We start from the raw sequence: 24,636 nt of genomic DNA on the forward strand, positions 1-24,636 counted from the left end.
GCTCACATTCAAGCTCAGTTTGGGACCAGTCCAACTCCCATCCAAAAACAAAAAACCCCAAAAACTCAATCTACCAGTCCCCATCAGAAAGAAAACAGTCCCAGGTCAATTTTACAAAACAGTATAACACAATATTCACATCTGTGCTCTTTAGTATTAAACTGAGCTTATTTTCTTACCTCAGGAAAATAAATTTTCTTCTCATTATGTCAGAAAGACTAATCACTGTGACTCAAGTCTCATTCTGATGGAACAAGGTCATACGCTAGTGAAGTTATCTGGAGTCTAACATTAAAGTAATTCTTATTTGAGTTCATGGCAAGTTTACAAAGGTGTCACTATCATTTAGTGTCACTTCAGGCTGTTTATTTTTGGCCTCAGTGAGAGATTGCACTCAGATGTGGATAGACTACAAAACACATTGCTAAAGGGAAGCATTATGAAAAGCGAGTGCTAAGAACAAAATAAGCAGTGTCTTCGATATTGCGAAACTTTAACAGTTACATCTGGAAAGTAAGGGAAGGCAATTTTTGAACTATACTGTATAAGTGAAACTGTTGCTTACGTGTTTGTCTATAATACAGATTACCCTACAATTGACGCCCTTAAATTATGTGCACTGTTTATGAATGTGTGTGTGAGAGAGAAGAGAGGGTGTGTATATATTTACAGAATGTTAATCATATTAAACTGTGTCTGACCCTTCTGTAATTTGTTTTATAGTGTGAAATCTGTGAATGTGTGTAAATGTTATTGTGTAAAGTTAATCACAGGTTAAAAAGGGAGGTAGTTTGCCTTTTTTAGGGATATTTAAAGGGATATTTCTCCCAAAAACCCTAAAACTCATCTTCATATTATTCCAAACCTGTATGAATTTATTTGTCAGAAGACACTGTAGACAACTGAAACATATTTATTTTATGTTCCACAGACAAACATAAGTCGTACAGGTTTGGAACGACATGAGGGTGAGTAAATGATGACAGAATTGAAATTTTGAGAGGAGAATTCCTTTAAGGAACTATGTCTGTTTACAGGGCCTATGCATGTATTAAAATCAACAAAATTGTTACAGCGACGTTGCCAAAGAAATCTATATACTTGTTTCTGAATTCAATTAGAGTCACAAACATGTCTCCTTAAGGGTAATATTAACGTTATTACATTATAATTGAAAGCTACTAAAATTACAACTATCTATATAAAAACAACACAGGACTGATTTGGTCTTACAGTGAGTTATATAGTTTAACATTTTGTTTGAGTTAATTTTTTTTAATGATTGTTTTAATAATGAAACCTACTGAGCTGTTAATATTATTTGCAAAACTGTATGTTTTAGCAAATAAAGAAAGGAAAATACAAAAGATATAAACTTTTTTTTGTACTGTATATATTTAAATATTCATCTCTGGTCATGAATGTACCACAGTAGTTAAAAGCACATCTGTATAAAAGACTTCAAATATGCAGCTTCATGTGACAATACTGAGATGGGAGATAAAGCAGCGTTTCAAATACAAACGGAATACAGTGTAAAATTGTGAATTAAAAATGCTTCACATATTTGTTCTAGAGCAAAATAAACTCGTACTTGCTCATCACAAGGGCATGATAGAAGAAAACTAGCAGAGAGAACAAGGTGGGTTGTGCTATTCAAAGAATCAGGTTCAGAAAACGTACACAACTAAACCAAATAAGACAAAAGAAGTCTGATCACTAAAAGTATTTGAGAATGAAAGGTGGGAAAAACAAGAGAAACAAAGCAGGTTAAATGAATATTTCAGTCCCACTCAATGCCTAATAATTCACAGCTTACATCCCACAGTTTCCGCGCCGTCTCCTCATTCCGTCCCTGAGGGGCCACAAAAGCAGGAGCACAATCACTGTGTGGGAGAGACAGAGAGAGAGAGAGAGGTTTAAAGGGATGGTTCGGAGTAGAATTGACTTCATTGCTATGCACTCCGAAGCCCATGTAAATACCCCATCCATACCCCATTTTTTTACCTTAGTCAAACATTTATGGAGATATTAGAGTTTTTCGAATTGCTTGTTACAGGAGTGAATGGTACATGTGATGTATCTCGTAAATTGCACCACTAAACATGCAAGTAATCTTACCAAACTTGTACAGTAGTGTAAATAGGTTATGTACTCACAAAACGCCGCATCAGAACATTTGTAAGTCCACCATGAGTGTTTTAAAAACACGTTTTAGCCGATCCCTACTAGTCTCAAAAACTACAAATGGCGACACGTCGACGTCACTTCCCTGGTTTGAAAAAAGCACGTAAAAGTCCTCCTTCAAGTTGACATGCACACAGATGTAGTAGGAGGACTTTTACGTGCTTTTTTCAAACCAGGGAAGTGACGTCGACTTGTAGTTTTTGAGACTAGTAGTTCTCGGGTAAAACGTGTTTTTAAAAAAAAAAACTCATGGTGGACTTACAAATGTTCTGATGCAGCGTTTTGTGAGTACATAACCTATTTACACTACTGTACAAGTTTGGTAAGATAACTTGCATGTTTAGTGGTGCAATTTACGAGATACATCACATGTACCATTCACTCCTGTAACAAGCAATTCGAAAAACTCTAATATCTCCATAAATGTTCGACTATGGTAAAAAAAAACTTCGGATGGGGTATTTAGATGGGCTTCGGAGTGCATAGCAATGAAGTCAATTCTACTCCGAACCATCCCTTTAATACTTAAGACACTATGGATAATTTAAGAGCTTTAGAAGAGGACACTATTTACATTAAATAATTTAGAATTTTAGTCAGTTTTAACATACAAAGCTATGCTAACACATATCGTGAATGTATTCACATTGTCTATCCAAAAATTAGAATTCTGTCATGTTGTTCCAAACTAGCATTGGGCGATATGCTCCATAGTCATATCATATATATTCAGTTTTTAATCGAATCGTATGCTATACCTGAAATGTTTGCCTGAGATTGACTGGAGCTCCTCAGCGACGGCGCAGTACACAGATGTCTGAGCTCCTTCCTTCGGGGTCTTCAGGAACATGGGGAAGACGGCAAACAGCAGTGACATCGCAGTAGAATGGCGCACCAGCTCGGACCTGACCGTGCCCGGATGCACAGAGTTCACCGTCACGTTTGACCCTGATGAAATACTCAAGTCAAACTTACGTTTATCTGTAAGGTTTTCCTTTTTAGATTCTTGTTTGATGTATAGCGGTACTCACCTTGGAGCCTGCGTGCTAGTTCGCGTGTGAAAAGCACGTTAGCCAACTTGCTCTGGCAGTAGGCAAGGCCGCTGTTGTAGCTGCCCTGACTGTGCAGGTCGTGGAATCGAATCCAGCCGAAATTATGCGCCAGGGAAGAAACAACCACGATTCGAGATGGAGCGCTACGCTTCAGGAGTCCAATGAGGAGGTATGTGAGCAGAAAGTGGCCTGAATGAAGAGGTGCAGAAATGAGCGGTGTTGTTTTAGTATATTTATACACTAAATTAATATTTATCATATTTTCTCCATTTTCTGTCCCTTTTTTCAATTAAGTGTGGGTGCGGCTATTTGTAAATTTGATGGATTTGGCTTCCTGTCTTGTTTTGCTGCTTGATATTGCAAATTGGTCTTACCATATTATTTTAGTGTATTATCTTAATTATGAACACTACCGTTTAATACACATTGTTATTTTCCTCCTATTTCCCTATAGAGTGTCTAATTTCCCTATAGAGTGTTTTCACAATGCCTCATCAGTCTGCCATATTGGCAGCATTGAACAGAACCAAACAGAACCAAACAAACCTCGCATATTTTCCTGATTATTGCTGATGAAAATGGTCAATTATTGTCATGTTTTGGGCTGTACTAATCGGTCGGACCAGGAACAACATTTGGAGTACTATAGACTGCCAAAAGTTATAACAAATCAAGGAGAAAAGTGCAAAAAAATGATGAACAAAAGGCGTTCGCGGTTGGCCAAACTGAACCAGGATTTCTATGGCAAGAATCTTGACAACATTTGTTTTTGTTCTAATCATTTCCAGTCAGGTAGGTGAAATATTAGGCTAATATCTTAATTAACATTGCTTGTATGTATTTTTACCTCCTATTAACTTTAGTTTGTCAAAATATTGCGCCCTTTCCTGCTTACTAAGTCCTTCTCGTTATGACTTAGGAGCTTCCACAAATTTTTTCCCGTGGTTTAGACAGCATAAATTAGCAAAACAATGTATTCAGAAACACATTACACGTACAATCAATGCTGTTGTATACATCCAAGTATCTCCAATATGGCCGCGGATATGGGTATCTGACTAAACCGTTACGTAAGTGCAAACCAAAAGTTTTCCCCATGTTAAGTTTATTTCCGTGTTAACGAAAAAGTTGGATAACCTTTATTTTTATTTCAGCTTTAGTTTTAATAAATAATCATACTTATTTTATTTCAGTTAGTTGCCAAGGCAAGTTTTCCATGTAATATTTATATTTTATTTATTTCAGTTGTATTTCAAATAACAGAAACATTTTTTAAATATTTTTTTTATCAACACTAGACATTTTTAAACTCTAAACTTTTAACCTTTATTTCAATCAACAAAAACATCTTTTCATAATAATTTTAGTATTAAGAGTAACAACACCGCAGAACATATATTTTAGGTGAAGACATGAGTAAAATGTGATCATGTACAGAAGATATGTAAACTTTATTTTAATCATATCTCCTAATTGTATTAATACCATGCGTAAAACGTGCCAATTTACTGACAGATATTACTATAATGTGTCCAGAAAGTGCATTTTTTTGACAGAAAGAAAAGCTTTATCTGTTTGTGAAAGAAATCAGGTATTAGTGCTGTCAAATGATTAATTGTGATTAATCACATCCCAAATAAAAGTTTTTGTTCAAATAATATATGTGTGTGTACTGTGTATATTTATTGCGTATATATAAATACACACACATGCATGGATATATTTAAGAAAAATATGTTGTGTTGATATATTAAATATATTTATACATAATATTAATTATATGAATAAAAATATATACATGTATATACATGTAAATATTTTGTAAATATATACTGTATGTGTGTATTTATATATACGTAAGAAATATGTACAGTACACACATATATTATGAAAACAAAAACTTTTATTTTAGATTTGATAAATCATGATGACTCATTTGACAGCACTAATTCATATAAATTCAAGCAATATTCACACTCACCCAGATGATTGACCCCAATATGCATCTCAAAGCCATCGGCTGTCTTCATATAGGGACACATCATGATACCAGCATTATTGACGAGTATGTGCAGGTGATCAACCTCTGAATGAACGAACAGAAGTCATTAAGTTTAAACTCAAAAATTTCGATATTTAGATCTTTTGGATCTTGGTTGTTGCATTGCATCAAATATCATAAGGCAATACCTCGCAGGAATCTCTGAGCGAAGGCTCGGATAGAGAAGGTGTCGGCCAGGTCCAGCTCCCTCACCTCCACTTTAGCTCCACCCACTCGTGTACGGATCTCTGTCGCCGTCTCTTCGCCCTTCTCCACATCACGACACGCCAGAATCACACGTGCACCTGTCAGCAAACAGGACTATAGTGTTACTGTTTATTTAAAGTGAATTATTAAAATAATGGAACATTTCTAAAGATAGGGAAACATGTAAGTATCTTCTGTAGCTTCTGAAGGGCAGTACTAAATGAAAAAAATATGATATTTAGGCAAAATTGGAGAAATGTAGACATCTTCATTCTGTTCAAAAATTTACACGCCTGGCTCTAAATGCATTTTTTTCCCCTTCTGGAGTATCAGTGAGCGTTTGAATCTTCTGTGATAGTTGCATATGAGTCCCTCAGTTGTCCTCAGTGTGAAAAGATGGATCTCAAAATCATACAGTCATTGTTGGAAAGGGTTTAAATACACAAAAATGCTGAAAAACCAAACAATTTGTGGGACCTGAGGGATTTTTCTGAAGAACAGCAGGCAGTTTAACTGTTCAGGACAAACAAGGGACAACTATCACAAAAACAGCTGTGGATAATTCAGGTAACAACAGTGTAAGGGTGGTTTCCTACAGTGGTTCAAGCTGTAGGATTGCCGAAGGACTAAAGAAATGTTATCAGCACGATGGTATAAATCTGTGCTTCTCTAGTCTATTACCACCCACTGCCGCTTATACCAACGACGGAAATAAGCGCAGTTAGAATAGCTAAATATGTGGGAGAGCGTTGCTATTGAGTGACTATATTGTATTGCAATAGGTAGCGAATCAATGTTAATGTTGAATCAAGACTACTTAGCACATCATTTATCATTAAAATGGTTTAATAACAATATTTCGTTATGGTTACACTTAAATTGGTTACAAAATAGATGAAGGATGGTAAAAATAGACAGTTAATTGTACCCAACACGTATGTAAAATGTTACCTGTGAGAGAGAAAGCAGAGCCCCAAGAAGAGAGCTCCAGTAGAGAAAGAGAGAGCAAGGTAGAAAGAAGGGCAGAGCAACAGTTACAATCTACTTTTATCCTTTCCTTGACCATGTGACTGAAACCCAAATGTGAGGCATTCAAACTGACCAATCAACAAATTACAGCTTCACCCTCTGTAAAGGTGTGACAATTAGTAGACACCCGATGTATACACATTTTGGCCTACAGGCCTTGATCCTTATCAGCTCCTCTGTGTCCTCAGGAGTGCCAAATGGCCCTTTTGTTTCTGAAGATATGTTTGGGGCAGGAAAGTCTTTGATCATTTTCAACCTTACAACAGTATTGGAAATCATTTGTTGGGTCATTTTTCATAAATTCAACTATTATTTTCTCTTTATTAATTGACATTTTGCAGAATCTGCAAGGTGTATGTAAACTTTCGACCTCAACTGTATAATAAAGATGTGGAAGAGTCAGACAGACCTCTAGAGGCCAAATCCAAAGCCGTTTCCTTCCCGATTCCTGAGTTTGCTCCTGTGACCAAGGCAACTTTTCCATCTAACCGTGTTGTGGATCGACACATTGCTCCTGCTGCATATTTTCTACACAAACATTAAAATATAATACAAAGAGCATCACAGAAAGGCTAAAAACAGGGGGAAATAATACATTTATTCATGGCTCTCTGATACTATACTGTAGTAGGCTACTATAAATAACTATAACTGTACTATGTGTATCAGGCTTGTGCACAATTCAGAATTGAATTGAGAATGACTCCTAAATTCCAATTCAATTCTTGAATTTGAATTGACGTCAAAAACAGGATCTAGAATTACAATTCGAATTTGAATTAAAGGAAGCAGAATTGCAATTCAATACAAATTCAAAGAAATTCATATACATAAGTGAAGTGTTTAACAATGAAGCTTTACAATATATGTCAGATATGATTTCATTACATATTCTATAAATGATATTAGTTTGAACTACTTGTACAGATTACATTGTGTTATTTGATTACTTTGAAAATTACTTTGAAATTACAAAACTAAACAAACATTGATGGAGTAATTTATTTCGAGAATCTGATCATTATCTATATGTTGGAACAAAATGTATGCAGGGTTGAGGAGTGACTAGTTATGTGTAATGAAATTATGCTATTATATTACAAAATTAATGTAACTGTATGTGAGATTCAACACATTCTTTCTGTTGTATGACTGTGTGGAATGTCTTTGAATTGCCATGAATTTAATTCCACTTCCTGTCATTCCAACTCCAATTCAAATTCCAACTCATGAATTGAATGGTCGGCCAATTCTGAAATTCTGAATTGTGCACAAGCCTGATGTGTATGTGTGTGTGTATGTGTATAGTACAGTTATATAATCATAGTAAAAATATTTTTTGTAACCAATTTGATTTTTTTTAAGAACAGGCAGTCCTAAACAATGATTACATGCATTCATCCAACAAGCTGTCAAGGGATCCATCCCACGCAGAACGCTTTCACCAATTCACTGGAGCCAATGAGGCAGCGCGGTAACGCGGAGGGGCGGGGCGACTCCGCCCAGGCTGTCATTCTATTGGTCGGTTTCTAGAGCAGCTCATGTCAAGTGGAGGCGGGTCCACCACGGGACAACCTTCATCTAGTGCCGAGCGCATTTTACTCCCGATAAATAAAATGTGTTAAATGTATAAGGTGCTATCTTATTATGTAAAGGTCGTGTTAGGTTCGATTAACAGTTGTTAGTATTTAATCATATTTTAATGCAGTTCATACTGCAATGAGCTGTACGCTTCAGTGGCTGCAATGCTTTTCTTTACATCCATAGACTTGCATTTCCGTCTTAGCCTGTCTAATGTTTTCATCCCTTCTGTACATTATGCTCTTGTTTTGATAAAACGATTGAATGTATGCATGCATGCATGCAGAGTCTTTTTTAAATGAATAAGGCTGAATAGCCGTTTCAAATCCTCTCTACCAAAAAAAAAAAAAAGAGACAGAATAGCTTACCTGATTTGAGAAGAAAACAACCTTAAAATCATCGCGACCACCCCTAAACCAGCCGTAATAACCACGAGCATATGCATCATGCCTGCTTTACTCCTGTCTGTGTCTGTCGGTGTGAATGTGTTCAGCCTCCCACTCACATCTACAGCTGTGATCCCAGAGAATGATGGGATTGTAGTTTTCATGGTATGGACAACAAAATGTGACCCAGGACCACAAAACCAGCCATAAGGGTCGATTTTTAATTGAGATTTATACATAATCTGAAAGATTTTTCATGAATGTATGGCTTGTTAGGATAGATCAATATTTGGCTGAGATACAACTTATTGAATATCTGGAATCTGAGGGCGCAAAAATCTAAATATTGAGAAAAAAGCCTTTAAAGTTGTCCAAATGAAATTCTTAGCAATACATATTACCAATCAAAAATTAAGTTTTGATATATATTTGCGGTAGGAAATTTACTATTTGAAATTTACCTAATGATTTTTGTCATGAAAGAAAAATCGATCATTTTGAATTTTTAGCGATTGCTACAAATATACCCGTGCTACATAACACTGGTTTTGTGGTCCAGAGTCACATATAGTATGGATGTTCATGCCATTTATTTTGTTATATTTTATTTTAAAAGTATTATTTTTGTTACATTTACTAACACTTATTTTTGTAGTATTTATTATATATTCATTATATTTATTTTATATATATATATTTTTGTGTGAGATTAAAACAATGCCAATCAAGTGTGAAAATGAAACTATACTAAAACTATTTTTCCAGGAACTGGAATCATAAAACGAATATGAAGCCATAGTATAATCATAATAAGTAATTTATGCACGTTAGTTACAGATGTAATCGCTTTTTTCATCTGTCACTCAGTTTAAGTTTAGATTGGGCGATAATATTTTCAAAACCAGTTTATTTGGGGTTACTGAAAAATATAAACTACAAATCCCACAATGTATTTATGACGCAAGCTGTCCATCTGTTTGCCTTGCTAAACTGTCGCACACGTTTGCTAAATTGTGCAATATGAGGTATCTTAAAGTATTAGTAATGCACATAAATATTATTATATAACTGCATTGTAGGTGTTTAGATTTTTAAAATAATGTCTTGGGTCTTTCTCCCCCTTTTTTTTTCAGGCAAAAACAAAGCCACCTATAATCACGAGCTCCGACAAGGAAGCATCACCTGCTATCCCGAGGATCTTGTTATTGCTCCAAAAGCCGATTAATTCTCACTATTTACAGACCACAACAAACGCCTAATTCTTTTTTCTTTTATTACCTCCTTATTGATTTCGGAAATTAAAATTTCTTTGCTTTAGGCTTCGATATAATCGCTCCAATATGTCTTCTGAGGAGTATGAAAAGCTGCATGAGATGTATAGATCTCTGTATGACGAAGTGAAGTTAATGCCTGAACGGGCGCAGAGGTGCCAGGGAGGTAAATAAACTCTTCATATCTATAACAAAATCCTGACAGCAGGATTTGATATTTGAGCTGTTTATATTGTTTATATAGTCTCCGTGTGGACAGAAATAAGGTTTTTTTTTTCTAAGCATATGTTTTTGCTTTTCAATTAAATTTTACTTACTATTATTATTATTATTATTGTTGTTGTTGTTGTTGTTAAAATGCTACAGATTCAGCGTTATGAACCAATATCTGTTGTTTAATCTGCATTGTTATTACGTTATTACTCTATATTCTGTTTCTATTCTATCTTCTTGTTTCCTTTTTATTTATTATTTTAAAAAACTGACCCTCTAACACTAGCATTTTTTGTTCTTTCTCTATTTAATCTACTTCTTTTTAATTACTATGAAAAAAAAAAACAATAACTTGACCCTAGCTCTATCTATTCTGTTTCTTTTCTATCTAGCTATTATTCTTTTTATTTATGATAAAAAAAAACACCTTGCTATGTGTACTGCGTTAGACTAATCGGGACTTGTTACACTTACATATGTGACCCTGGACCACAAAACTAGTCATAAGGTTAAATTTTACAAAACTGAGATGTATATATAATATGAAAGCTCAGTAAATAAGCTTTCTATTGATATATGGTTTGTTAGGATAGGACAATATTTGGCCGAGATACATCTATTTGAAAATCAGGAATCTGAGGGTGCAAAAAAATCAAAATCCTGAGAAAATCACCTTTAAAGTTGTCCAAATTAGGATCTTAACAATGCATATTACTAATCAAAAGTTAAATTTTGATATATTTACAGTAGGAATTTTACAAAAAATCTTCATGGAACATGATCTTTACTTAATTTCCTAATGATTTTTGACATAAAAGAAAAATCAATAATTTTGACCCATGCAATGTATTTTTGGCTATTGCTACAAACATACCCCAGCATTTTTGGCTATTGCTACAAACATACCCCAGCGACTTAAGACTGGTTTTGTGGTCCAGGGTCACATATTGTTGCTCGTTTGTTATTTTGATTGCTTCTGTTGCCCTCATTTGTAAGTTGCTGGATAAAAGCATCTGCTAAAGGATTAAATGTAATGTAAATAAATTAGTGATATATTGTTTTGTTAATATTAACACATTAATGATATTAATTTACTCTTTTGTTTTCCAGAGGAAAGGAAGAGGATTGTCAGAGACTTTGATGAGCGTGTTTCAGAGGCTGAAGAAGTGGTAAGTTAGTTGTCGGTCTGAATTTACACTACTAGTTGAATGTTTGGGCACAATTTTAAAATTATGATTTGACCTAGAAAAGTCACGTGTAAATGTCTATAGTAATTTATAAACTTCTAAAATAATATATAAATAATTGGCTACACTCTAAAAAATTCTAGGTTAAAAATAACCCAACTTGGGTTATTTGGCATCCCATCACTGGGTATCCCAGCGCTAGTTATTTTGACCCAGGTGGTTGGGTTGTTTTATTTAAGCCAACTATTGTTTAAAAATTATTATATGAAATAAAATAATAAAAATAGCAAATTAAATTAAATTAAAAGTAGCATTTTAATTTAAGTGTATTCAACCGTTCTCTGTAATCACTTTTCACCGGAATAGTGCTAATTCTCCTGCCGGTGTGTCCCCGAAATCTTAGCCGGTTATGGGCTGCTGTTCGCGGGGGGAAATTACGAACCTCAGACTGCTGTCTCGTGTTTCACTCGTAGCTGAAAAATGCTGTGACTGACTCCATAAACAAAGATTAAAGACTGAGATTAGTGAACATAATTCAACATCAAATTTAATTAAATCAAATTCAGTATTATAACAAATTAAATCAGTTTATGCAAGGCAAAAGGCATTTCCATCATGTGAAAGGACTGCTGCTGATGCAGTTGACTGACATCTCGTCCTTGTATGTTCCATTTCGTAAAATAATATTTTTACAGCACAGTAAAGACATTATAAATTAAATAGAATGTACGCAAAACCTTTATTTTGCTGAAGAAGTGCACGGTGGTGCTGAGCACCACTCTCTCCTGTAGAGGACGGAAAAACCCCATGCACTGACTGTAACTCAACAGCTGGGTTGTTTCATCGGAGAAAAAAAATAACCTAGCAATAAAAAAAAAAAAACTACTCCGCACCTGGTTAAAAAAATATTAACAATAACCTAATAAAATGACCCAATAAGCGGAACCCAGCATTTGGGTTTAAAAAAATATCCCAGCATTTTTATAGTGTAGAAAAACTACCTAGCACCTGGATAAAAATGTTTAAAATAACCGAATAAAATGACCCAACAGGCTAAACCCAGCATTTGGATTAAAGTAAGTGTGGTAGTGTAGTAATTGCTTTTTGCCAGTGCAACTCTGGAATTTTATTTATTTATTTTAATGACATTTGATTTGCCAGCTGTCATAAGCTTTAAGCAAAACTTAGCAATGGGAAAGTTTCATGATATTTTAATATATTTAAATATTTTTACATCAACACAGCACTGTTGTATAAAAATATTCTTTTAAATAGTGAGAACCTTGATGACATTTGCAGGTGCTTTTATCCAATGCGACATTCAAATTAAGAAAAATACGTATACTGTATTTATAATATACCCTGCCAAGTGAATTAGAAATCTAGATGAGGAAACAGAATTATGATAGTCTCAGCAAAACTGGTGTAGGTTGGCATTTCATTCAACCAGAGAGGAGCAGAGGGGGTTAAGGTTTTGGATGATATGCAACTTTGCATTCAAAGTATTTGTATTTAGATCAGTTAAGAGACACCAGGTGGCAGTAGTGCTTTATACAACAAGTGACAGTCTGCCTTGTTAGGACACGCAAACCCCTGTTAAGTGTTTTGAATCATTTGTATTGTGTGTAGACAAGTTACTATTGTTGCATTGTATTACTATTATTTGAATGTGAAATGTAACTATATGTAACTCTACAAAACGATAACACCGTACATTAGCTCATTCTTATGTGAACCTGGACCACAAAACCAGTCATTAGTAGCACTGATATATTTGTAGCAATAGTCAACAATACACTGTATGGGTCAAAATGATAATTTATTATTTTAAGACAGAAATCATTCATATTTTAAGTAAAGATCATGTTCCATGAAAATATGTTGTAAATTTCCTACAATAAAATCAAAACATATATTTTATTAGTAATATACATTGCTAAGAACTTCACTTGAACAACTTTAAAGGTGATTTTCTCAATATATAAATAGTTGTATCTCAGCCAAATATCCTATTCTAACAAACCATACATCAATGGAAAGCTTGTTTATTCAGATTTCTGATAATTTATAAATCCAAATTTCAAAAAATATGTCCCTTATGACTGGTTTTGTGGTCCAGGGTCACAGATGATTCTTTCCTGCACTGTACTGCTCAAAAGTCTGGTGTCAGTAAGATTTTTTTTAGAAGAACCGAATGCTTATATTTAGCAAGGATGCTTTAAATTAATAGACTTTTATTATGTTATTAAAAAAAGTTCTTTAAAAAAAACAAAAAGTTGTTTATTTGAACTTTCTATTGTTCAAAGAATCCAGAAAAAATGTATCATGGTTTTAACAAAGATAACAATAAAAGAGACGAAATGATAAAAAATATATATATATTTTTTTTTAAACCAAATCAGCATATTTTGAAGGATCATGTGACACTGAAGACTGGAGTAATGATGCTGAAAATGTCATCAAAGGAATAAGCAACAGTTTTAATGTACAATAAAACAGTGACTTCTTAATATTACAGTTTTACTGTATTTTTTATCAAACAAATGCTGACTTGGTGAGCATAAGAGACTTCTTTCGAAAACATAAAAAAAAACGTATTGACCCACAACTTAACGATAGTTTATGTAAATACACAGCAACACAAGAACCGACTGACTGCCTCTTCTGAGTTTATCAGTGAACGTGCGATGTCTCTTCCAGCTTCAGGGCATGGAACAGGAGCTGTTTGGTGCTCCATCATCCTACCGAACCCCCATGTCAACAAAGATTCGACTGTACCGGCGAGATCTGGCCAAACTACAGAGAGACATACGCCTCTCAGCGACACAGGGGTTTTCAAGTCAGATTGGAGATGGCAGACAAGGGATTTATGCTGCTCAGAATGACCAGAGTGTGAGTAGAGTTTTGTCAGTCCTTCACTAAAAGAAGTAGTACTTCACATAGGGGTGGGTGATATGGCAAAAATATCACAAAACCATTTTTTTTTCAGAAATATCACGATTTATGATTTTATCACAATTCTTTGTCATGTTGGTTTTACTATTTTGCAAGTTGTCTGAGCAGTACAGCCAAACTAATTTCCCTATTAAAATGTCCCTTTTAGGCTTAATGTTACAAATACACATAATATACAAATAAAACAAACTGTGCTTTAATTTTCAAGTACAGTTGGTGTAATTTTTAAGAAATTGAATGAACAAAAATAAAACACTATATACACTACGTACATAAATTATACACTGATTCTTATTAAAGCAACTGTATTAAAGTTCTTCAGTCAAGAGCAGTGAGTGATTTTTCTTTGTGTTTTGTTTTATTAGCCTACCATCACCCAAAAATGACAATTCTGTCATTATTTACTCACTTTTTAATTTTAAACATAAAACATTCATAATGTTGAACATAAAACTTATTTTGAAGAATGTGGGTAACCAAGGCAGCATGTTTAGTTCTGTCTTTAAGAGCTGCACGCATCGGATATACAGTCGTGGCCAAAAGTTTTGAGAATGACTCAAATATTAGTTTTCACAAAGTTTGCTGCTAAACTGCTTTTAGATCTTTGTTTCAGTTGTTTGTGTGATGTACTGAAATATAATTACAAGCACTTCATACGTTTCAAAGGCTTTTATCGACAATTACATGACATTTATGCAAAGAGTCAGTATTTGCAGTGTTGGCCCTTCTTTTTCAGGACCTCTGCAATTCGACTGGGCATGCTCTCAATCAACTTCTGGGCCAAATCCTGACTGATAGCAACCCATTCTTTCATAATCACTTCTTGGAGTTTGTCAGAATTAGTGGGTTTTTGTTTGTCCACCCGCCTCTTGAGGATTGACCACAAGTTCTCAATGGGATTAAAATCTGGGGAGTTTCCAGGCCATGGACCCAATATTTCAACGTTTTGGTCCCTGAGCCACTTAGTTATCACTTTTGCCTTATGACACGGTGCTCCATCGTGCTGGAAAATGCATTGTTCTTCACCAAACTGTTGTTTGATTGTTGGAAGAAGTTGCTGTTGGAGGGTGTTTTGGTACCATTCTTTATTCATGGCTGTGGTTTTGGGCAAAATTGTGAGTGAGCCCACTCCCTTGGATGAGAAGTAACCCCACACATGAATGGTCTCAGGATGCTTTACTGTTGGCATGACACAGGACTGATGCTAGCACTCACCTTTTCTTCTCCGGACAAGCCTTTTTCCAGATGCCCCAAACAATCAGAAAGAGGCTTCATCGGAGAATATGACTTTGCCCCAGTCCTCAGCAGTCCATTCGCCATACTTTTTGCAGAAGATCAATCTGTCCCTGATGGTTTTTTTTTTTTTTGGAGAGAAGTGGCTTCTTTGCTGCCCTTCTTGTTTATTTATGTAATTCTCAAAACTTTTGGCCACGACTGTACAGGCGCACATCCTTTTTCTCTCAACTGTTTACTTTCGCTTTAGAAATAACCAACTGTTATTTCTGCCAGAACAGGACAAAATAGCGTTATTTATCCGGCAAGGCTTTGTATGCAAATAATGTACTTTTGTGATTGCGAATAAGTGCAGTGTCCCATGTTGTACAGTATATTGAGAGGGATGTACGCTGAAGCACGATACTGCAATTTTCAAAAGCAGATTGTGGAGACATTTTAATCGTCCACGATCAAAAATCGTCATATCGCACACCCCTAACTTCACATAATAATGAATTACACACATTTGGGTGCATTTAAAAAGGTTAGGGTTAGAAGGTGATGATTTTCTCTTACCTGTGGAACACAAAGTGATTAATGGGGGAAGATGGTCATACAATAAGGGTAAGCAAATGATGTCACAGTTTTCTGTCTCGGTTGTACTGAACCTTTAATGACAGCAGAGAACACATTTATATAATGGTAAACTCATGTTACCAAGGATAGACAAATTTTACCATCATTGACTTGGATTTACACTTACACATATAATACTCCTTGATTACACACACGACTTCCAAACAGCTTGATTGACAGGTGATCTGACCAATCGTGACAATGAATCCTCCATTATGTCTGACAATCAAATCAAACAGGAAAGTAGAATAACTTCGGTGGACATAAACTTAAAAAATTGTGTGTATTGACATCTTTCTGTGCTTGAAAATATGTTCTGATATCCATTCATGTTTATTTTGTGTTCAAGTAAATAAGAAAAGATAATCGGTTCACGTTTCGATTGTATAAGGCAATACAGTAATCTGTCATGACACATTAAAGAGCCACAAAACGGTATTTATTGTTTGAATTTCTTAAATGACAACATTTTAAAGTGGAGACTTTGTTTCATAACAGAAGTAACCTGCTCTGTCTTGTCTGTCTGTGTGTTGTCAGTTTCCTCTTTTTTCCGCAATGTTCTTTTCACTGTGTGAGATTATGATGTGTAGTGTGAGAGTGGCATTGTTTGTTGGACATAGCAACATTAACTAAAGTGGGTGGGTTTTTGCGAAGGGTCAATTGCACAATGATGATTACTAGAAAATTTCTACATCTTTCCTGTTGGATCTAGTTCTCATCCAGCTGTAACTGGCTACACCACAAATGGGTATTCCTAAAGGAAGTACGTAAATCTGTTGACCTTTTTAGATCTTAATCATCATGTGTGTTTTTTAATGACACGCCTGAAGTTGTCTGCATTCCATAAGTTAATGTGTTTCACAATAACGTCCTTCTCACCTCAGGCTTCTGGTAATTCTGTTGTATGTTATGTTATGAGAGAATCTGGTTGCTTGTTCTCAGAATGCGTTAATAACATACCAAGCTTAGCTTAATAACAGATTGCTATACCATACTCTTTGGCTATACCTTGAGGGGTAAACTGATATCAGATATAAAGAATGCACTGTGTTTTTTAGCACAAGATGGTAAACATCTTCTTGGTAGCTAGACTTTTGATTTTTTGATTAGTTGATTGAGGGGAGGGGAATATACATTCAAACTTCGTTAATCTTCAAAACACAAATTAAGATATTTTTGATGAAATCCAAGAGTTTTTTGACCCTGCGTAGACAGCAACACAACTTCATTCACAACAGTCATTCCGTGTGAATTCAAGTCAAGTCAAGTCAAGGCAAGCTTTATTGTCATTCCATTACATGTGTGAACATACAGTGGAAAGAAATTGTGTCTTGCGGGACCAAATAAAAACACACAACACTAGACGTAAGAGCAATTTTCTAAACCTATACATAGCTAACTTACTGAAGCGGATATCTAACTATACATATAATATAAAAAGTTGACTATACACAACCTAAGACAGACTATGTACTACATAATACTGTACAATATTGTGCAAGATATTGTGCAAAAGAGATATTAAGGTCAAAAAGCACGTCATGCAATATGTTAAATAAATACACATATATGCATTTGTGTTATCTTGTTGAGTCTTTGTAACATGGAGTGTTTGTAAGAAAGTGTCTGGTGCATATAGAGAGAAGAGTGTTTCTAGAGGTGGTTTGATCAGCCCACTCAAGTGTGTAGCAAACTCAGAATTGCACTAATTTTTTGAGGTTTTCAACAGATTTCATGTCGTTTGGCGAGACATATTTACCGATATTTTTTTCTGAAGAAAGTTAGACATGTAAAGTAATGAAAGCCAAAATTTTAAATGTCAGGGATGAAAATTTACTGAGTAATTTACTGTTTTGTAGAGGGGGAACAAAATGCCAAAATTCACCTAAGATTCAGTCAAATTACAAATGACTTAAGAAAGATGGCAGCATCATAATGTTAATTTTACACAGAGATTGGGAGGTCTTTTAGTAAAATCTGTTGACTTCAGCATTCTTTGTTAGATTATATGCCAATAATGACCATTCAAAAATGGGGAAACAGCACTTTTTAAGTTTTTTTCTCAAAGGTTTGCATGCCGGCAACTCAAGAAGTATTAAAGATATCTTGATGTCCTCTGATATATTGGGTCTTAACAAACTTCTTTTGGCATATACATTTTTAATGCCCTGTATGATTAGGTTCCAGAGATTTTGGAATTTTAATATGGCTCCAAGAGTAAATCGTTAAAATGTACACCCATTTATGAATGGTTACCATTGGCACATAATGCAATAAAGACAACAGATTTTACTAACAGACCTACCAATCTCTGTGTAAAAGTAAAATTCTGAAAATTGCCATTTTGATCCCTTCTTCACAAAATAATAGATTGCTCCGTACATATTCATTCATGACATTTATAAGTTTGGCTGTCATCACAATACATGTCTACTTTCTTCAGAAAAAATAATAGCAAAATCAAAAAGGGAAATTTGGTTGATTTGACACGGAATGACCCAAATGACACGTTCAAAACGTTCTAAATGTGTGTTCCGAAGACGAACAAAGGTCTTACGGGTTTGGAACAACATGAGCGCGAGTAATTATTGCCAGAATTTATATTTTTGTGTGAACTAACCCTTTAAGTAGACACAACAAACATATTTCAAAAATTACAACTAATGCTTGTAATAATAACAACATAAGGATAATATTACAACGTAGGGATATAAGGACGGCTTTGTATATTGACCCAAAGTTGGCGTCATTGTTATGCAATTCTAAAAATAAAACTGAGATCTATAACAGATCCACCCTGTTTGCCATAAACATGCATAACATGAGGCTGCAACGATACCTGTTGCACTGGAATGGAACAAACTTTCTCTTTTGCATACACAGAAGGTTGCCTTGAGCAAGGTTATGCATTATGTCCCAAGAGTCCTGTTTCTAAACTCTTTGAAACTGAGGAAGTGAAGGTCATCAGAAAGACCTGAAAAGAAGAACATATTCTTAATTTTAAATGGACTTTACAGATTTATAATGGATTTATTTGTGTGCGTTTTTTGAGTACTTGTTTGATTCAGTGACAGTCAAAAGGAAAGGAAAGGAGGTGAAGTGAGGCCAAGTATGGTGATCCATACTCGGAATTTGTGCTCTGCATTTAACCAAGTGCACACACAGTAGTGAACACACACACACCGTGAACACACACCCGGAGCAGTGGGCAGCCATATTGCTATTGCTGCAGTGTCCGGGGAGCAGTTGGGGGTTCGATGCCTTGCTCAAGGGACTCACCTCAGTCGTGGTATTGAGGGTGGAGAGAGTGCTGGATATTCACTCCCCCCACCTACAATCCCTGCCAGACCTGAGACTCGAACCCGCAACCTTCGGGTTACAAGTCCGACACTAACAATTAGGCCACGGCTGCCCAAAAGAGCAATAGTCAGCAACAGTTACTGCTCACTTTTCTCATCGGTGTTCAGTTCGATACATAATCGTCCCATTCATTTTTTGGTCACCTTTCTTCAGTTAGACATGCTAGACAAGACAAGCTTTGAATCGCATCAATCAGCGCTGAGATAAATGACAGTCTTGGAGTCCAAGCCAAGAACATATTTGAAGATCAAACTAAAATAAAATGACTCATCCCATGATACATTTTGCATAATTGGAATGAACCAAAAACAATCATACCATAATAGGACTGTTATGTAATGCTATATTACATAAGGTTTTAAATTATGCAATATAAGTAGGTCATATTATAATTAAAAATGTCTGAGTCATTCAACAGAAATGTCCACTTTTGGTATGGAAATATGTCTTAAAATTAGTGGTGGGCCGTTATCGGCGTTAACGTGCTGCGTTAACGTGAGATTTTTATCTGGCGATAAAAAAAATATCGCCGTTAATCTATTCTCAAAATTGGGTTGGGAGCTGGGTCTAAACTACGCAAGCTATGATGACTTTCACCTTGATAGTTTAACGCGGATGTATACCAAAGACTATAGAATATGGTCGCGCGTTTACGTCTCCTCCGCCAAAACACAGACGGGATCGCGTCGTCCTCCATTCATAAAAACCGAATCTACTATAGCGCGAAATGCCACGTAAATTCGTCGTTTTTTGGATTCATAAATCAAATATGGTCTGTCACTTAATTCAAATCGCGATATGGACTAGTGTCTGTAAAAACTGAAATGCAAAAAGACCGTTTTAATATGAATCCGGTATGTTCCGTTTGCCTAGCTGTATGTATGAAATTCATACTATGAATGGTGGAGACGCGCTTTTACTACACGCATACTGAAACACACGTGACGCTCCCGGTAATTTTTGGCATTTGCATCTCACATGAACTGATAAACTCAATCTCCAAAACTGCCGTGAGTGTCACTTATACCGTTTCATTTGAGAAAACTCGCATCATGTCATACTGTATGTATACACAGAAACTTCACGGCAACCTGTCAAAATAAAAGTACGGTGTAACATGTTTAGTCATTATTTGGGTAGCACACATATTCTGAATGCCTTCAGCAGAATTCAAATTAGCCATTTTAATCTAGATTAAAAAAATTAATCTATGCCCACCCCTACTTAAAATGTATTTATTTTTTTACATTTAAACTTAGACTACATTATTAGATTACCTTTTGACTTTATGAATACACATAAATGACTGCTTTATGAATTTTTTTTTTAAATCTTTTTTGTGCGTTTATTTAGCCATAAGGAAGGTGACACCAGTGACAATTTTGGTGGAAAATAGCTGTTGTAAGGTCTAAGGGTATCAAACCACATTGTCAATCATGGTATACTCACTAAATTAAGTATCAATCTGTCAATTTGTATTCTTTTATATATATATATATATATATATATATATATATATATATATATATATATATATATATATATATATATTTTACAATTTTGGTTCATATGAGGTCATACCAGTGAGTTCATTTAAAGCTTCATATGAAATCATGAGAAAATTTCTGAACCAGTGGACTTAGCATGGGCCTTTCTTCATAGATTTTCAGGAAATAGAAAGAAGGAAGTCAAGTGATGTCATCAGTGTGATTTTTTTTTTATTTCAAAATAAAAAAAATTGTTAAACGGTAACACAGATGACACAACTCCAGAGGATTTAGGTTTTTTTTTATGCTATTTACATCATATATTTGAATGAATACATTTAAATTGTTTAAATTGTAGGCAAAAAACAGTTTTTGACCTAAATAAAGCACTTTCCCTTTGTACATGGCTGTGGGGATGAGCAGGTTTGTGGTGCATGGAATTCGATATAATTAATAAAACAACAAATATTGCCACATGGCTCAAGAAGGTGTAATTGTTCAAATAACATTGTTTTATTTTAAAATATAAAGAAATTGCAACTGTAAAGTGTTTTTCAAGCGTAATATAAGTCTAGCGACAAAAAAAATGTTGTAAATAGGTTATGATAATTATGTATATCTATGAATATATATTTTTTTATGGTAGGTCTATCTTAAAAGATGCTTCATAACTTTTGGAATAACTATTTTAAGACTGCATCCAAAATATTTAAAGTCAAGGTTGATGTCTGTCCTACTACTGCAGTTGTTAGAATTCCCAAAGTTCGGACTTGGATTTCTTCCAGTCAGTACTAGCCTTCTCTTCATTAGTAGCTAAATAGATGATCTTATTTCTATTTTTCCACGGCATGTGGATACTTTGTATTTTCTAAAGCTGGAAAAGATAAGAATGTTCCCAGTAGGGCAGCTCTGGTTCTTTCCATGATAAATGCCAATGCTTCATAACATTTTAACTCACTTTCCTGCTGATTACAATTGTTCTGAATTTAATTTTCCATTCAGTGAACGAAAAATTAAAAATTGTGCTCTGTTGCAGTAATGTCTGTATTTCATATCAGTAATTATGAGTGAATACAGTTTACACTTGTATTATAACGGAGTATGCCGCAGTTAAACAGTTACTAATTGTTGAAATGTTTGTTTTTGCAGACTCATCTGCAGTCTCAGCGTGCTTTGCTTGTCCAGGGGACAGAGTCTCTAAATAATGCGTCAAAGAGTATTGAGCGAACTCAACGGATTGCGGCAGAGACAGACCAAATTGGCACAGACATCATAGAGGAGCTCGGAGAACAGAGAGATCAACTGGACCGCACCAGAGACAGAGTAAGAGAGATATCTAGCCCATCGCCTGTTGTTAAACAAGCAGATACAGTTGCGGTCAAAAGTTTAATGACCCTGTTCAAAAGTTTACATCCCTTTGATTCTTAATACTGTGTTGTTACCTGAATGATCCAGAGCTGTGTGTTTTTGTTTAGGGATAATTGTTTATGAGACCCTTGTTTGTCCTGAACGATTAAACTGCCTGCTGTTCAGAAAAAATCCTTCATGTCCTACAGATTCTTTGGTTTTCTAGCATTTTTGTGTATTTGAACCCATACCAATGACTGTATGATTTTGAGATCCATGTTTTCACACTGAGGACAACTAAGGGACTCATATGCGATTATTACAGAAGGTTCAAACGCTCACTGATGCTCCAAAAGGAAAAACGATGCATTAAGAGCCAAGGGTGTAAACTTTTGAACAGAATGATGTGAACATTTTTTTATGTTGCCTAAGTGTAATATTTTTTCATTCAGTACTGCTCTTCAAAAGCTAAAGAAGATATTAACATGTTTCCCAGAAGACAAAAGAAGTTAAATTAAAAAAAAAAAAAATCTTTAAAAGTTAAATCTTCAAATTCAAAAAGTTTTCACCCCCCGCATATGAGTCTCTCAGTTGTCGTCAGTGTGTAAAGATGGATCTCAAAATCATACAGTCATTGTTAGAAAGGGTTCAAATACACAAAAATACTGCAAACCGAAGAATTTGTGGGATTTTTCTGAAGAACAGCTGGCGGTTTAGCTGTTCAGGACAAACAAGGGACTCATGAACAACTAACACTAAACAAACAAACAAACAAAAAAAACTCAGCTGTGGATCATTCAGGTAACAACATAGTATTAAGAATCAAGGGGATGTAAACTTTTGAACGGGGTGATTTTTATATATTCAACTTTTCTCTTATTGACTATGTGTAAACATCTTTTATCTGAAATATCTTATTCAGGACAGTACTAAATTAAACTTTTGACCTCAACTGTAATACACCGCAGAAGTGAAATGTGTACAATGACTTCACAACTTATCTTTCTCTGCTCTTACCGCCACCCCCTTCTCTTACTTCATCATCAGTTGGTTCACACTGGTGAGAACCTGAGCCGCAGCAGGAAAATTCTGCGTGCAATGTCCAGACGGTGAGACTCTTATGAAACACATTTTACATCACTAGAATCGTTTCCAAATCTATTTCTGAGAACATACTGAGTCAAACCTCTTCCTTCCCTGTCATTACAGACTGGTGACAAACAAACTGCTACTATCAGTCATTATCATCATGGAGCTGGCTATCTTGGCAGGGGTGGTCTACTTGAAGTTCTTCCGCAAGTAGGCAATGAGACACATGAGACTTTATAAGACTCCACCTTTCCCTCTTCTTATTTCTGATGTTCATGGGTGTCTGACCCGACGACAATGTGCTGGATGCTTTTGTGACTGTGAGTGTCACATGGACGTGTACGGGCAGTTATTTTAAGCGCTAAACTGTATTAGCGTTAAGTACTGCTCTCATGGTTAAAGTTGAGTATGGTACATTGAGACTGCTGGAGGATCAGGACTTGTACAAAAATGGCTGATGCCGTTACTTCCTCCTTAGCTGTCTTGAACAAGATGCCATATGTAGTGGATGTATGGATTGACGAGTAAACAGAAGGAACCGGTGAAAGAAGTGACAAATAATATATATGCAACCTGTCTACATTTTTACACACCTCAATCATTTTAAAGTGATGGATCACTCAAAAATGATAATTCTGTCATAATTTACTCACTCTTATGTAGTTCCATACAGTGAAATGGGGTCCAAAACATCACTGGTTGGGAATGGAAGGATTTTTTTGTTTCTGAGTGAACTGTCCCTATAACTAATACTGAACTTTGAACTTTTAACAAAATGATCTCAATAGAAGTACATTTTGTATTAGACTTTTTTTGAGACAAGTGTTAACGTGGGATTAAAGGTAATGGGTCTTGGGTTTCATTCTAAAAAAAAGGGTGTGTTTTCCTTTAGCTTTTCCTCCAATCAGTCAGAACAGAGCTGAGTGTACTCCAGGACAAGAGAGTGACAGCTATAAACATGCACGTCACTTGCTTCACAAGCCCTGGTTGGATGAAAAAGGGGTGTGTTTAGCCTGTCAGATACGGGGGTAGACATTACTGTAAACATGACTGAGAATAAAGTGACACGAACACCTGCTATAGTGGAAATACCAGTGTCCAGGGCTATCAGGTCACCTTGACATACTGACTTTTTGCCAGCTGACTGATGGTATTTCTAGTCGTGTTAGGGCAAAACATCAGAAGGATGAGTGGAGGGCAGTTATACGCAGTTGTGTTTATGTGAGAAGGTCATTCACCTCTTATACGTTGTTTATAATCCCCATCACGTTCTGCAGACATGTGCTGACCTTATGATAAGTAACAGGTGAATCAGGTGTTGACTGAGTTATAAGTTAAATCATGCTCGTACTGTTTACTAAAGTAAGCATTTGAGTAATTAATCATCAGAAAC

At 35.3% G+C, this 24,636-nt stretch overlaps 2 protein-coding genes across 2 annotated transcripts; one reads left to right on the forward strand and one right to left on the reverse strand.

Annotated features, from left to right (window-relative positions):
• Positions 1-1,396: 1,396 nt before the first annotated feature.
• On the reverse strand, positions 1,397-8,603 carry LOC141325259 (retinol dehydrogenase 11-like). The gene is made up of 7 exons (XM_073833826.1): positions 8,466-8,603; positions 6,926-7,044; positions 5,430-5,585; positions 5,221-5,325; positions 3,219-3,428; positions 2,946-3,135; positions 1,397-1,886 (listed from the first exon to the last, which is right to left on the reverse strand). Exons 1-7 carry the CDS (start codon positions 8,543-8,545, stop codon positions 1,784-1,786), a joined length of 963 nt encoding a protein of 320 aa, XP_073689927.1. The 5' UTR covers positions 8,546-8,603; the 3' UTR covers positions 1,397-1,783.
• Positions 8,604-9,654: 1,051 nt separating this feature from the next.
• LOC141326213 (vesicle transport through interaction with t-SNAREs homolog 1B-like) lies at positions 9,655-23,726 on the forward strand. The gene is made up of 6 exons (XM_073834934.1): positions 9,655-9,920; positions 11,078-11,136; positions 13,855-14,046; positions 21,957-22,130; positions 23,202-23,263; positions 23,364-23,726. The coding sequence occupies exons 1-6, from the start codon at positions 9,824-9,826 to the stop codon at positions 23,455-23,457; spliced, it is 678 nt and encodes a 225-aa protein (XP_073691035.1). The 5' UTR covers positions 9,655-9,823; the 3' UTR covers positions 23,458-23,726.
• The last annotated feature ends 910 nt before the right edge of the window (positions 23,727-24,636 follow it).

This window comes from Garra rufa, chromosome 2 (assembly GCF_049309525.1).
Source record: "Garra rufa chromosome 2, GarRuf1.0, whole genome shotgun sequence".
Lineage (NCBI taxonomy): Eukaryota > Metazoa > Chordata > Actinopteri > Cypriniformes > Cyprinidae > Garra > Garra rufa.

What these genes read in the sequence shown, in the direction of transcription:
- LOC141326213 (XM_073834934.1), top strand. Translation starts at nt 9,824, where the DNA reads ATGTCTTCTGAGGAGTATGAAAAGCTGCATGAGATGTATAGATCTCTG. An exon ending in CTGCTCAGAATGACCAGAGT is followed by an intron (nt 14,047 to 21,956) that starts GTGAGTAGAGTT and finishes TTGTTTTTGCAG; the next exon opens with ACTCATCTGCAGTCTCAGCG. An exon ending in TGGACCGCACCAGAGACAGA is followed by an intron (nt 22,131 to 23,201) that starts GTAAGAGAGATA and finishes CTTCATCATCAG; the next exon opens with TTGGTTCACACTGGTGAGAA.
- LOC141325259 (XM_073833826.1), bottom strand. Translation starts at nt 8,545, where the DNA reads ATGATGCATATGCTCGTGGTTATTACGGCTGGTTTAGGGGTGGTCGCG. An exon ending in ACTAGCACGCAGGCTCCAAG is followed by an intron (nt 3,136 to 3,218) that starts GTGAGTACCGCT and finishes GTATTTCATCAG; the next exon opens with GGTCAAACGTGACGGTGAAC. An exon ending in ATCTCAGGCAAACATTTCAG is followed by an intron (nt 1,887 to 2,945) that starts GTATAGCATACG and finishes TCTCCCACACAG; the next exon opens with TGATTGTGCTCCTGCTTTTG.